The 15,015-nt window shown below is 37.9% G+C and overlaps 1 protein-coding gene and 1 non-coding gene across 2 annotated transcripts; one reads left to right on the top strand and one right to left on the bottom strand.

Annotated features, from left to right (window-relative positions):
• Positions 1-648: 648 nt before the first annotated feature.
• LOC123838315 (dolichyl-diphosphooligosaccharide--protein glycosyltransferase subunit 4-like) lies at positions 649-795 on the bottom strand. Its single transcript, XM_045867346.3, has one exon. It carries the CDS (start codon positions 754-756, stop codon positions 649-651), a length of 108 nt encoding a protein of 35 aa, XP_045723302.1. The 5' UTR covers positions 757-795.
• A 760-nt stretch (positions 796-1,555) lies between these two features.
• On the top strand, positions 1,556-1,662 carry LOC123845045 (U6 spliceosomal RNA). Its single transcript, XR_006790895.1, has one exon. It is a non-coding gene; the product is annotated as a U6 spliceosomal RNA (small nuclear RNA).
• Positions 1,663-15,015: the final 13,353 nt, after the last annotated feature.

The raw sequence follows: 15,015 nt of genomic DNA, 5'->3' as shown, positions 1-15,015 counted from the left end.
TCTTCCACTTATTGCCTGTATGACTTTGGGAAAGTTACTTAGTCGTCTAATTTTCTGTTTCCTCACCTCTAAAACAAGAATAATATTAACATCTACCTCATGGTATTAATTTTAAGTGAGATAATGCATGTAAAAGCAATTAGCTCAGTGCCAAGCCCAATGTACTCCATGTTAGCTATTGATTTTATAAATAAGCATATGAGGTAAGAATTATTATCTCCTTAATAAGGATGAGGAAACTAGGAGAGAAATAAACTGCCCAGGATCATACAACCAGTAAGGGAAAAATCAGATTTGAAATTCAGGGTTTTCTGATTCTAGAACTTGTTCTCTCAAATGCTACATTATCCTGTGTCCATTTCTTTTCATTTATTTATTTATTTTTAAATATATCTGTATCTTTATATTGAGGAGAGGGAGTAGAAAAGAAACTCCTATACTGGGCCCTACTCAGTGGCAGCTTCTTGTTCCATAGGGTTAAGGAAGACTTTGAGGAAATAAAAGTTGTTTGGAAAAATCCAGGTGTAGTTGCTTTGTATGTTGTGATGGGTAGAGGGATGATGTGAAGTGTGAAGGCCCCTCATACCCTCCATCTTGCCTTAGACTGTGTCCTGGAACCCTGGGTTGGAGAAAGCGCCACTTTCATTACTATTTCTTGGGATTGTTGACGGTCACATAGTGATAGAGAACGACAAGCAGAAAGAGCAACATGCCCAACGTGTTGGCAAAGATGGCGAACTGTACGTCTGTGATCATCCAGATCAACTGGGCTCCCCGCGATGCGGTCTGCGTACTAGCTGGAGGTAGGAGTCCCCTCTTTTCATTTATTTAATAACCAATTTTTTTGTGTGTGTTGATTGTGTGCCTTGTTCAGGGCTTCGAGCTAGAAATGCAAGAGTAAGAAAAGAAAAATTCTCTGTTCTGATGGAGGCTACAAATGAAAGGTTAAGTCATGAATAGTTATTTAATTAAAAACTGAGCTAAGCACTAGGATGGAAATACAATACCATAAGAGATAAAAAAAACAAAAACAAAAACAAACCACCACCAACAACAACTTCACTTAGATTGTGAGATTTAAAAATATTTCCCTGGGAAAGGATGATCTGGGAAAGGGTAAGACTACATACGAGGAAAAGAGCCAGATGATACAGGGCTTAAAGGAAATATTAAGGACCTTAGTCTTTTTCCTAAGGACAATTCAAAGTCATTGAGAAGTTTTAAGCAGAAAGTTACATGATCAAATTTGTTAATAAAACAATTACTGCCTAGTTTGGAGAATAGTGGGAGGAGACCTAATATAGAAAAAGAAAAGCAGTCATTGGGCTAAATAATAATAATAATAATAATAATAATAATAATAATTTATATATTCGAATTTATTATAAATATTGTCCATGAATAAGAAGAGAGTAGCTTGGATATGGCTGATTGAAAAGGAGATGGTGGTAAGAGCAGAGGTTTGAAATACATTTGAATGATCAATTTAAAGGATTTAATGATCAATTAAGTATGGGAGGATGAGAAAAGGGAGGTAATAAGAATGACTTGTAGGGTGCTCGCTTCGGCAGCACATATACTAAAATTGGAATGATACAGAGAAGATTAGCATGGCCCCTGCGCAAGGATGACACGCAAATTCGTGAAGCGTTCCATATTTTTTACCTCTGAAACAAATAATGCAATATATGTTAAGAAAAAAAAAAAGAAGAAGAAGAAGGTAGCAGGAGGGGAAGAATGAAGCAGGGGAAATTGGAGGGGGAGACAACCATGAGAGACGATGGACTCTGAAAAACAAACTGAGGGTTCTAGAGGGGAGGGGGGTGGGAAGATGGGTTAGCCTCGTGATGGGTATTAAAGAGGGCACGTTCTGCATGGAGCACTGGGTGTTGTGCACAAACAATGAATCATGGAACACTTCATCTAAAACTAATGATGTAATGTATGGGGATTAACATAAGAATAAAAAAAATAAATCTAAGAATAAAGTGAAATACATAAACATAAAAAAAAAAGAATGACTTGTAGGCTTCTGGTTTATACCTCTGGAAGATAATGATGCTGTACTCTACAGTGGGAGAGTGTCAAGGTTTTGAAGGAACATAATGTGCTCAATCACAGATATGAAAAGTTTAAAATGTTTTTGACATCCAAGTAAAGATGCTGAGTAGGCAGTTGGATGTATGATATGGCCCAGAGGAAAGGTCTAGCTGGAACTACAAAGATGGAAACATGGAAGTCATCAGCATAGAGATGATTATTAAGGAGGTGGATCTAATTTTTTAAAGCAAAGAGAAGGTATCTGGGCCTTGAGAAATTATAACATTGAAATAGTGAGGATTAGAAAAATGGACATAAATCTGATTAAAAAGAAAACAGAAATACAGTTAGAAAACCAAGAGATGGTGATATTATATTGGCCAAGAAGAGAAAAAGAAAATATCAGAGACAATAGAAATACTGTGGAAACATCAGATATGATGAGGATAGAAAAATATCCATTGAATTCTGTGGCATGAGGGTCAATGGTAGTATCAGTGAGTTTTCACAATAGAAAAGAAAGAGAAAGCTGGTCTGGACTGGATTCAGGAGTGATGAGCTGAAGTAGAGATGAAACGATGAACAATTTTTCTATAAGAGAAGTATGAGATAAGGTGGAGGCAGCTTTGGAGTTGAAGGATGACTTTGTGTAATTTTATACTAGAAAAAAGGATCCGGTTGAGAGGAACTGGTTTTATAAATAGGAATTAGAAACAATAATTAATAATACAAGCATTCTCAGAATAGAAAAGTGACTAGATCTCAAAGCACAGATTAAAGGCTGTGTTTAAAAGAGAAGTGTCATCTCTTCTAATCTAACAGGAAGGAAAAGATGTTACCCTGAATGAATAGGTTTGTAAGTTTTGTGTTTTTTAAGAGCAAACTGAGGGAGTTCCTGTTGGATGGTTTTGATTTTCTCTATTCACTATGTTTCTCTGAAAATCAGCTTGTTTGCCTTTTAGGACTAACAGCAAAGTTACTTTTTTTGGTTACTGTATGCTCTAAAGAACTACAGCTACTATCTGTGGTATTTGAACTATTTTAATGATTGAACAATTTACTTATACAAAGTTAGACTGAAGCCTTAGGGGTAAAGGTTGTATGCTAAAATCAATAATAAAGGCCAGCTCTAGGTCTAGTTTAATGGAAAGGATCAATACTTTGTAAAAGAGCTTTTGAAAGGAGAATTTTTATACTGGCAAAGAGCTTGTTTTTAGCAAAAAAATAATGATAACTATTATTTTTAGTTTTTTAAATTAAATGCTATATGTGTATATACAAAATATATATGTGTATATATATATATACGTGTGTGTGTATATATATATATATATATATATATATATATATATATATATATATATATATATGAAAGCACACTTTTCCTATTTTTTGGTTCTACCTATTTTCTAAAATCTTATCTTCTACTAGACTCCCCAATCCTTACACATTTATTCCCCATGGCCTGTGTCATAAACATAATTATATGTACTCTTCTATATTTCTCTCCATTATCCTGTTATAGGAAAAATTACAGACATTTCTATTTCATGGGATCATTGTTTATCAGAAATATGTACTTCTTCATGAATTTAGACTTTTCCCCACTTAACTATAACTTATGGAAATCTCTCAAAATCAATTGGAATAGGTCTAATTTATTCTCTTTAGTATTTCAGAGTGAGTTTTGTATCATAAATTATTCAGTTATTCCTCTATTGATGGTGATTTAAATTTTTACTGATTTTTTTTCTTCTTGGTTCCTTTGAACCGATACAGCTAGGATATCCTTGTTATAAAACATTTGATACTAGTGTCATTTTATATGGATATGATGATTCTCAGGAAAGGGGTCTCCAAAGTGTGTATGTAATTTTTGTTTTAATAGATTTTGTCAGGTTGTAAACAAACATGGTTGTGACAATTAACATTTTTTATCAGCAATGCATGAGATTCCTTTAATCCTTGCATCCCCACCAAATCAAGATGAAACTTTCTGAAGGAAATATTAAGAAAGGTTATTATCTTTAAAGTTGATTATTTAAAATACATCAAAGAGTAGAGATTGGTAGAAGGACATTTTGTCTAAGGGAAACTGAGAGATTTCTTTGACTCCTCTCCCAAGTAGAGAGCTGGGGGAGTCCCCTTGTCACCTCAGGTCAAGAGAGTGACATCAGCAGAACTACTATGAGAGAGCATCCAGATAAAATACAGGATACCCCAGCCAAAATTGAATTGCAATTGCAGATGAACAATAAATAGCCTTTTAGGGCTATACTTATACTTACTATGCATGGGATATACTTATACTAAAAATATCTGTTGAGATCTAAAATTCAAATTTAATAGAACATTTGTACTTTCATTTGTTAAATCTGGCAGCCTTAGCCAGAAGAGCTTGATATCCTGAATTAAGGCAAATTGACCAGTGTCTCACACATGCCTGGGAAATCTAGAGTGTAAGAGACGGGCCAGCAGTCTGCTTAGGCTGAGATTAGCTTGCACTCTCATTTGTCTGAGCAAAAGATGGTTTCCCCCATTGCCCAGATGTAGAACATGGGCAAGGAAGCCGCATTCCTAGATGGGAGATCTGGACTCAACAGAGGAGAAGCCAGAAGTAGAGAACTGATTACTAGAAGCAGAAGAGAGAGTAAGCAAGCACAAAATAGAGTGTATTTGTGTGGGTCAAGGCAACTTCAAGTACAAGAGCATAATAAGTGAGATTGCCAAAGAATCCACAAGAGTAGCAAGGAGTGGGCAAGTCAGCACTGAGCCCACCACACCAAAAGAGTGTGAGCCCTCCTTCTGAGAGTAAGTAAGATGTTTCCTGTCCCACTACTTCTGCTCTGACTTGGGCAGGTTCAGAAACCTTAGTTGTCAAAATCAGAGAATGAATGAAGGACAGAAGGAGAGAAGAAAAACTATGCCTCACCCCATTTGTTTACATTCTGCTTTCAGTCATCTCCACAGGACATGTGAAGGAGATGATTCAACTTGAATTCAGGTTCATCATGTTAATTACTATGTGGCATTGGATGTTTTTATTAATGAATTTGAGACGTTTTATGACTTAAAGTTATTGTGTAATTTTTTTAATTACCTAAAGATGAATGGGAAAGCATGGAATCATCCCACTTTTCATACAAAGGCACATTAGATGTGGGAGAGAGATATTTGTTCAACATAAGGTTACATATGTTATTGGTCTTTTACATTTTATTACTTCAAAGAGCTTTAAATATTAATTTTTGGAATAATTTTAAAACTAATAGAGTTTTGGGAGAAGAATGACAAATGAAATGATAAAATCCCAGGGGCTAGGGTGAAAGCCATAACCTTAAATGTGTTCACAACCTTACTTCTGAATTCTAAGGGCTCTATATAATCTTGATTTGTGATTTGTTTCTTTTAATTTTGATGATAGGTCTTTCCAAATTGTCTGTAAACCTCTCAAAGGGCAGCAGGTATCATATCTCTTGTTTCTCTGAATTCCCACCATTAGGCATACTGCCTCCTGCACAGTATGTCGGGTATATATTTTAACTGATTGCTGTTTGCTGCTGGCCCATGAAGTATGAGAAAGTGTAGAGGGTCCAGGTGAATGAAACAGATCATAAGAACCCCATTTATTCAGAAGAAGAGAGGTTGAGCCCTTAGGACCATTGACAATCTTAGGGAAAGAGTGGAGACAGGATATGAGTTCTGGAGGAAGAAGGGGCCTTGGGGGAGGTTTTGCATACAGAAGGCTTTTCAGGCAGAGTGTGGACTGAGCAAATGGAGGTGTGACTACAGGTTTTGTATTCAGGAAATAAAGAGTAACTATCTTTGGATGAAGCTGAGAGGGAGGATCCTATGGTCTACTACTGAGGAAGAAAGGGAACACATCACAATAGATTTTAGTAATAGAACATTTGAGAAGTTTAATACGTATACTGTTATCTTTTAAGCTATTTGAAGAAGGGAATGATTTGCACAATGAAGATTTTAAAAACATGCCCCAGTGCATTCTGAACTAGGAGAAGAGAAAGAACAAGGGGTTGGAATCAGCTGTAGTAATGGTCACTTAAAATTCTGGAAGAAGTGGGTAAGGATTTAAATAGAGCCCTGAAGTGAAAGAGAAGAAGTTCATTTGGGAAGCTGTCCAAACAAAGGAAGAAGAGGCCAATAAAGAGGCAGAAAGAGAGGAATGAAGGCTGGAACAATGGTTTGGAGCTGGGGAAAATGAGGACCTCATTTATAGAAATAGAGAAACCCAGAAAGAGGAGATTTAAAGGTTCACATTATGCATTTAGTTAAATAAAAGCATAAATAAAATATATAGCTTTAGAAAATCCTCCTTTACTTGATGCAAAAGTATTTGGCAAATAAATCTGAATTTATGCCTATGAAAATTTTAAACGCTTCCAAATTTGCTTTAAAAAGTAAAGATTATTTACTTTTCTAAAGCTAAATACAGATGTCTTTTCCTTCTGTTCTTTTGTAATAATTCTGCTGTTTTTAGTTCTCATTCAAGCAGTCAAAGCAAGACCTTCAGTTACATGGATATTCTTTAAGAGGTTGGATTTTGTTGAAAAAAGATTTTTTTGAAAAAAAAATTTTTATATTGTCTTGTATTAGAATATTAATCCAAATACTTTGAGAGATCAATTAGCAGTGACTTAAACATGACAGAAGATTTATGTCTCTTTTGCATAAAATTCTAAGATGGTACATAATCAGTTTCTGAAGAGTTGCTTCTCCATCATCAGCATAAATTCCATCCCTGGATCTAAGGTGACCACTCCAGTGGTTGCTACTTCCTAGGCTTGGGAAAGTGGAAACAAGCGAGTGGAAGATAAGTAGCTTCTTTAAAGTGTGTGACCTGAAAGTTGCTCTTATCCCATGGGCTAATGCTTGGTCCACTGGTTTGGGAAATGTTATATCTAGGTGGACATCTTAACCATGATTCAGAGCAGGAGGGATTTGTTTCTAAAGTGAAGGCTAGTCCTGTGTAGGAAAATTCAAGCCAGCTTATATTTCATGTAGCACACTCTGTCTTGTTGATACATAGTTATTATTTAGGCTTTTCTTTCTCATTCTTTCTTTATGAGTTATAGATTTTCTTATAAAAATTTAATTTCTTATTATGTATAACAGTATTAAAAGATAAACTGAGGCATATTAACATTTTTAAGAGTTTGGGCAAAAATCAATTCAAAACAAGCAGCATCCAATCTAGCAGAGAGAAAGAAAGCTCAAGGGGGCTGTATAAAATGAAAGTATTTTCTAGGCAGAGGGAGGAAAAACAAGGAAGTTCTCCTAGGCAAAAAAGAGACTGGTTACATGGTGACTTTCCTTCAGAAGATGGCAGGGATCTTTCCGGCAGTTTACCTAACTAGTGCTGATCAGGAGATTCCTGATCAACTGGTTTAAGATTCCATTTCTCACAGAGCTGAAACTGTAGTTGGTTAAGTCTCAGTTTGGTCACATGGAGCTTTAGTAGAAGCAATTCCATTTGGGGCCTGTGGTCTTGTTTTTAACAATAGAAAGATATCAAGACATTTGAGGATAATATTCTCTATGGTAATTTTTTGAAAAGAAAGTAGTATGAAGCTATGCCACTTGTCAAAATAAGAGTGTCTTTAGATTTATTCCAAATGATCACTTTCTATTTGATAGCCTAGATATGTTAATTATAAAAGATAATTCCTGCTGGGCTGAAGTATCCTTTACCCCAAGTGTTATTTACATGAGTTAATAATATCCAAGAGAGTTTCTTTTTTTTGGCTGAAGTAGATGTGTGGCATATAGTTCTCTGGGGGTTGATGTTTTTAGGAAAAAAAAAAAAAAGAAGAGCTGTGAGCACAGTAGAGATAAGAGAAAGCTGTCTATCATCCCAATCACTGTTGACCACACTTGGTCACTAGACTGACCATGAGCCATTTGAAACGTGTTGCTCCAATGGAAAGCTGAAGGAGCTGTGTATGTGAATGAACATGTTTGATTCTGGGCATAAGCAGTGGTGCTTAGAGGCCTAGATGGTCAGTTATGACACTGAGTAAGGGACAGGAGGGGCTAGGTGGGGGGGGAGGTAGGGGGCTACCCATGGGATCAGAAAAAATATGGAGATGAAAGGAAACCAGAGATAAGGAAACAAATCAGACCATCCTGTCCTAGGTGTCAAAGGTGGGGTCTTGTTATAATAGCTACTTGTGACTGACCAGGAATAACCGGACCCTAAAAAAGAAGTAAGGCATTGAAGGTGTTATCACTAGTCCTTACTCAATGGTGCTACCAATAGAGATGTTAAAAACATTTAGGTTCCCTGGTTAGCTTTCTATAAAAGACAAACCCTGATGCTGAGCGATATTGAGCACTTTTTCATGTGTCTGTTGGCCATTTGGATGTCTTCTTTGGAAAAATGTCTGTTCATGTCTTCTGCCCATTTCTTGATTGGATTCTTTGTTCTTTGGGTGTTGAGTTTGATGAGTTCTTTATAGATTTTGGATACTAGCCCTTTATTTGATATGTCATTTGCAAATATCTTCTCCCATTCTGTTGGTTGTCTTTTGGTTTTGTTGACTCTTTCGGCATCAGGGAAATCCAAATCAAAACCTCAATGAGATACCACCTCACACCAGTCAGAATGGCTAAAATTAACAAGTCAGGAAATGACAGATGTTGGCGGGGTTGCAGAGAAAGGGGAACCCTCCTACACTGTTGGTGGGAATGCAAGCTGGTGCAGCCACTCTGGAAAACAGTATGGAGGTTCCTCAAAAAGTTGAAAATAGAGCTACCCTATGATCCAGCAGTTGCACTACTGGGTATTTACCCCAAAGATACAAAAGTAGGGATCCGAAAGGGTACGTGCACCCCGATGTTTATAGCAGCAATGTCCACAATAGACAAACTGTGGAAAGAACCAAGATGTCCATTGACAGATGAATGGATAAAGAAGAAGTGGTATATATACACAATGGAATATTATGCAGCCATCAAAAGAAATGAGATCTTGCCATTTGCAACGACGTGGATGGAACTGGAGGGTATTATGTTGAGCGAAATAAGTCAAACAGAGAAAGACATGTATCATATGATCTCACTGATATGAGGAATTCTTAATCGTAGGAAACAAACTGAGGGTTGCTGGAGTGGGGGGTGGGGTGGGAGGGATGGGGTGACTGGGTGATAGACACTGGGGAGGGTATGTGCTCTGGTAAGTGCTGTGAATTGTGCAAGACTGTTGAATCTCAGATCTGTACCTCTGAAACAAATAATGCAATATATGTTAAGAAAAAAAAAAAAAAAAAAAAAAAAAGAAGAAGGTAGCAGGAGGGGAAGAATGAAGCGGGGGAAATCGGAGGGGTAGACAAACCATGAGAGACGATGGACTCTGAAAAACAAACAGGGTTCTAGAGGAGAGGGGGGTAGGAGGATGGGTTAGCCTGGTGGTGGGTATTGAGGAGGGCACATTCTGCATGGAGCACAGGGTGTTATGCACAAACAATGAATCATGGAACACTACATCTAAAACTAATGATGTAATGTATGGGGATTAACATAAGAATAAAAAAAATGCTCTAAAAAAAGACAAACCCTAAAAGCCCTCAGTGGTAACACTGTCAGGACCCGTCTCACTCCTGAGAGCTTTTTCTATATCCTCACTTAATAAAACTCTATTGCTTTACTCACTCTCCTTTGTCTGAGAGATTCATCCTTTAACACTGTGAGACAAGAACCTCGCTCTCACGCTTCAACATGATTTCCATAGAGGTGCATTCTTCCCAACTCTGGCACAGATAATAGGATATATCTGTTATCCTAAGGGTTACCAGAGGCAGGAAAGAAAAGTGTCTGGAGATCACAGCAGGGAAAGTGAGAGAGATGTGTTAGAGTTGAGGGAGGACAGGTCTATTTATTACACTCTTGCACAGGAGTCCCAGAAATGAGTGGGTGATGGTGGTGGGAAATTTGGGGGGAAGGTATTATAATTCCTGAATGAATAGGTGTAGGCTTAGAGCAGGGAACAGCCATAGATTATTTCCAGTGCAACCTAATGTATGTGCATAGACAGATGAAGTTTGGGACAGTGCTTCTCAAACTTTAATGTGCATATGAATTGTCAAGAGTCCTTGTTAAAAGGTAAATTCTGGTTCACTACCTTGGATGGGGCTGATATTGTGCATTTCTAATAAATTCCCAGGTGATACTGATGCTGCTTCCAAAGACAAGACAACTTCCAGCAGCAAGGGTTTAGTAATACTGAATTAATCAAAAATTCATCCTACTTGTTTCCCAATTCTCATTTCTCTCTCTCCTGGAGTCAGAAATGACTGGATTTCAAAACTGGCTTTACCACTAACCAGTGTCACTGAGGAGTTATTTAACCTGCCTGAGGCTTAGTTTCAGCACTCAAATAAGTTTTTATGAGCATTGTCGTATTCACTATTTCTGCCAAGCAAATATTTCTGGTTTTCTTCTTATCTACATGGTTGGATTGCATACTTCTTATGTACATGGTTGGATTGCATACTTCTGCTCTTTTGAAGTTAGACGTGGCCATTATAGCTGCTTGGGCTAATAAAATATAGGCAAGAATGTTATATGTTACCTGTGTGATTTGCTGCCTTGTATTTTCTCTCTGCCTTGATTACGGGCAATATTCTAGATGTTTCATCATGGGGAGCACATAGAGCAGAAACCTTGGCAAAGCCAGAGTGAACGTGGACATGAGAACAGTTTTTCAGGGCGCCTGGGTGGCTCAGTTGGTTAGGCGACTGCCTTCGGCTCGGGTCATGATCCCAGGGTCCTGGGATCGAGTCCCGCATCGGGCTCCCTGCTCTGCGGGGAGCCTGCTTCTCCCTCCCCCACTCCCCCTGCTTGTGTTCCCTCTCTTGCTGTGTCTCTCTCTGTCAAATAAATAAATAAAATCTTTAAAAAAAAAAAAAAGAGAACAGTTTTTCATTTTTTTAAGCCACTGAGACTGTGGCAGTGTTTGTTATATTGGCAAAGCTGGTTTACATGGACTGACACAAGCATTAAATTGAAAAAGTCATATATTTGGTTAATTCACAGATATTCAGATATGCTTCCCCTTCTCTTCTATTCCCAACTCCTACAATCTAGCTTTTGTCATTTCTCTGTATTTATATTACAAGAGTAATAAGGTAATTTAAGAATTGGTGAAAACTATATTTATCCTTTTTTAAAAAACCTTTTTGGTTCTTATAAAGTTTGGATTCAAAAATTCAGAACCTGCAGATAAATGAAGCTTGGGATTTGTCCAGAAGCTCCTTTCTCCCCATCATCATGACTAATTTCAAGTCAACTGGAACTGTTCTGCTCAATTCTAATCTGTTGGGTGATATTTAACGCTATAACTGATTGTGAAACACAACAACTGATGAAACAGGCCCACAGAATGGATACTTAGTCACACTGATGGCCGCTTTCTATTTGTATTATTAGGTTTCATTTCAGAATTTTTTGCTTGCCAGAAGGATGGCATTTTTATTGTTCCTCTGGGCACCAATCTGAATTTGGCACCAACATGGCAAAGACTTCTTTCGTTTTTGAGAGTTTAGTTCTTTTAATATTTCATCAACTTTAAGAAACAAAGTGTTAACCAGCATTTCTTTGACCTTTTTGCTGGGTTATAATTTAAGTGTCTGGTATTTCTTTTTCCCCCTCACCTTTCTTCCGGCTCTATAATCCGTGTGACAGAATAAGAATTACCAGCTAATCAAAATAGAGACAATTTACAAGTAATGTTTAAACCAGTCTTCCTTTGAACTTTCACTGTAATTACTCTCCATCATTTCTCCAGTTCTTTCTTTTTTTCCCACTTAAATTCTAATTCTATTATCTGAGGGCAGGATTTTTTTCCTTATCTTTCATCATACTTATGTTGTTTTTAAAAAAATGTATCACATCTTAAAAAATATTAATATATAAGAATTTCTCTTTTCATGAGTCCTTTTACTATACATGAAATCTGTGACATATAGATACAATTCCTAATAGGCATTCACTCATTCATTCTCTCAACAAATATTCACTGTTGCACTCTGTTTCATTCTGGGTACGTAGCATTAAAAAAATACAAAACCTCACCCTTCCTAGAGTATATATTCTAATAGGTAGAGATGGATAATAGAAAAATAAAGAAGTATGTAAGAAAGTAATGCTATAGGAAGAAATTGAGTCATGATAGGGGGCACAGAGTATCCTAAAAAATGGCTGCCACTTTGTTCATTTTTTCTTTTATTTTTTTAAAGATTCTATTTATTTATTTGAGAGAGAGAGAGAGCAAGAGAGAGCATGAGCTGGGGGGAGAGGCAGCGGGGAGCAGAGGGAGAGGGATAAGCAGACTCCCCACTGAGCAGAGAGCCTCACAGATCCTAGGACCCCTGGATCATGACCTGAGCAGATGCTTAACCGACTGAGCCATCCACTTTAAATAGAATGGACTGGGAAAGCCTTATTGATAAAGTGGCATTTAAGCAGAAAACTGACTTAGGTAGTGGCAAAGGTATGGAATATCTTGAGAAGAGTTTTCAGGCAGAGGGAACAGTAAGTGTAAATGGTCACACTGTCAACAGGGATTCAGACTGATGAAGGATTTGTCAATTTGTCATCTGACTTCCAAGGTTACTCTGGAAATCAATAATGATGGCTGATGCAAGAGAAATAGGGTGGGAATGCATTAAAAGTTTTATCAGTTAGTCCTGTGTCTGGAGAACCTTACTTTTCCTCATTTCATTGACCAGAATTGAGGCTCATGACCACATCTGAATACATCGGAGACTGAGAAATACAACTTAGCTTGGCACTCAGGAAGGAAGGGGTAGAGATTTAGTGAGTAGAGGAATAGGCTCTGGATTAGCATAAACTAAACTGTACTTAGATCTTTACACTATTTATAGTTTGCTATCCATTAGCTCCAGAATACTGGATACATTTAATCAGCAGAATTCTCATAAAATAATATTTTTATGACTATCCATTTAAAATCACATTATTGAAATTGGTGAAGAGCATTCTGCTATAATGAACAGAGTATTGATAGGGTATGGTTCCCTGGATTGCAAATTATCCATCAGTGGTATCATGGCACGCAAGTCTGGTTATACAGGTTATACTTGGGGTGTCATTCACAACTTGGCTTTGACTGTACCTTAGTAGTAAAGAAAATCTCTTCCAGTTACTGCTTTGTCTCCCATGGTTGGAAGCAGGGCATCCAAATTTACTGTTCCACCAAGACCACTCTTTAACTTGAAAGGGGTAATTTCTCAAAATAAATAAAACTACTATGAGAAAGGATAATGGATGATGAAGAATGCAAAATGACAAATTTTCACTGAGTGTGGGAATGTATGTGTGTGTATGCATTACATTTTTGTTTTTGCACATATAATCTAATATGTAATATAATATGTAATGTAATATATTTTATACAAACAAATAATACATAATGTGTCATGTATGTTATGATATGTGTGAATATATAGATCCTATTCACATAATGGAAAATGGAACAATGATTCTTATTTAATTTAGCCAGAGTTAATTTAATGTATAAAAACACATTCTCTGGAAAATTGGAGCAAGATGGCAGAGGAGTAGGAGACCTAAATTTCATCTGGTCCCAGGAATTCAGCTAGGTAGGGATCAAACCATTCTGAACACCTACAAACTCAACAGGAGATCGAAGAAAAGAATAGCAGCAACTCTCTGAACAGAAAAGCAACCACTTTCTGGAAGGTAGGACTCGCGGAAAAGTGAATCCGAGGTGATATTCGGGAGGACAGACGGCGGGGGAGGGGGCCTCCGTCAGCCACTACCAGCAAGTGAGAGAGCCATGGAGCACAAAATCAGAACTTTTAGAAGTCGGTTCCGCTGAGGGACATAGCTCCAGTGGCTAAGCGGGGGGTGGAACCCTCGCTGGGACACTGTGGTCTCAGGACCCTCGGGGTCACAGAAAGACTGGAGGTGCCTGAGTGTGGCAGAGCTCCCAGGTATCAGAGCGGGGAAGCCGGCTGCAGAGACAGAGCTGAGGAGTGGGCTCTCAGCTCGGGGTTGCCATAAACCATGATCTGCGGCACAGTCTGGCCACTGCTCCTCCAGCAAGGACCCAACAAGCAGCAGATCTGGGGAGACTCCCCTTCCTCCCCTGGGAGGAGCGGCACAGGAGTGCACTGCAGGGATCTGCTGGGTGTGGAGACTCCACACAGGGTCGTGCGCCAGAGACAGAAATGCTCGGTCACAGGCCAGGTGAGCACGGAGTGCAGATGGAGACCAGGGAGACAGGAGTGATTGACTGCTTTTCTCTGGGGGCTCACTGAGGAGTGGGGCCCCAAATTCTTGGCTCCTCTGGGGCAGAGATTGGGAGGCTGCCATTTTCACTCTCGTCCTCTGAAGCTGTATGGAAATCTTGCAAGGAACAAAAGCTACAGAGAGCAAAACCCGAGCAGATTACTTAGCACAGACCTGGCAAGGGCAGGGCAATTCTGCCTACGGCAATGACATTTGGGAACCATGGTAACAGGCCCCTCCCCCAGAAGATTAGCAAGAACAGCCAGCCAAGACCAAGTTTATTGATCAATGAGAACAGCAAAATTCTACTGCACATAGACTTCATGGCTTTTTTCCCATGATTCTTTAGTCTTTCAAAGTTAATTTTTTTAATTTTCTTTTTTTTCTTTTTCTTTTTTTTTTGAATTTTTCCTTTTCCCTTTTTCAGCCAACATCTTATCAATCCCTTTTTTTAAAAAAATTCTTTTTTATTTTTCATTTTAGAGTCATATTCTATCCCTTCATAGTAGTTAGCCTTATTTTTGGTATATATATATATATGTTGTTCTCTCTTTAAAATTTTGGGATACAGTTTCTTCTAACAGACCAAAATATACCCTAAATCTCTAGTGTATGGCTTTGTTCTAGTCTCCTGCCTGATCACATTCTCTCCCTTTTTTTTATCCTCTTTCTTTTTTCAAC

The sequence above is a fragment of the Mirounga angustirostris genome, unplaced genomic scaffold (genome assembly GCF_029215605.1).
Source record: "Mirounga angustirostris isolate CCGP_5_RB_7025 unplaced genomic scaffold, mMirAng1.0.hap1 SCAF_5, whole genome shotgun sequence".
NCBI classification, from domain to species: domain Eukaryota; kingdom Metazoa; phylum Chordata; class Mammalia; order Carnivora; family Phocidae; genus Mirounga; species Mirounga angustirostris.
Note: the sequence above shows the minus strand (reverse complement) of the source record. Positions and strands in the feature narration are given on the sequence as shown.

Bases quoted from the DNA above. Each gene is read 5' to 3' on its own strand.
- LOC123838315 (XM_045867346.3), bottom strand. From the start codon at position 756: ATGATCACAGACGTACAGTTCGCCATCTTTGCCAACACGTTGGGCATG.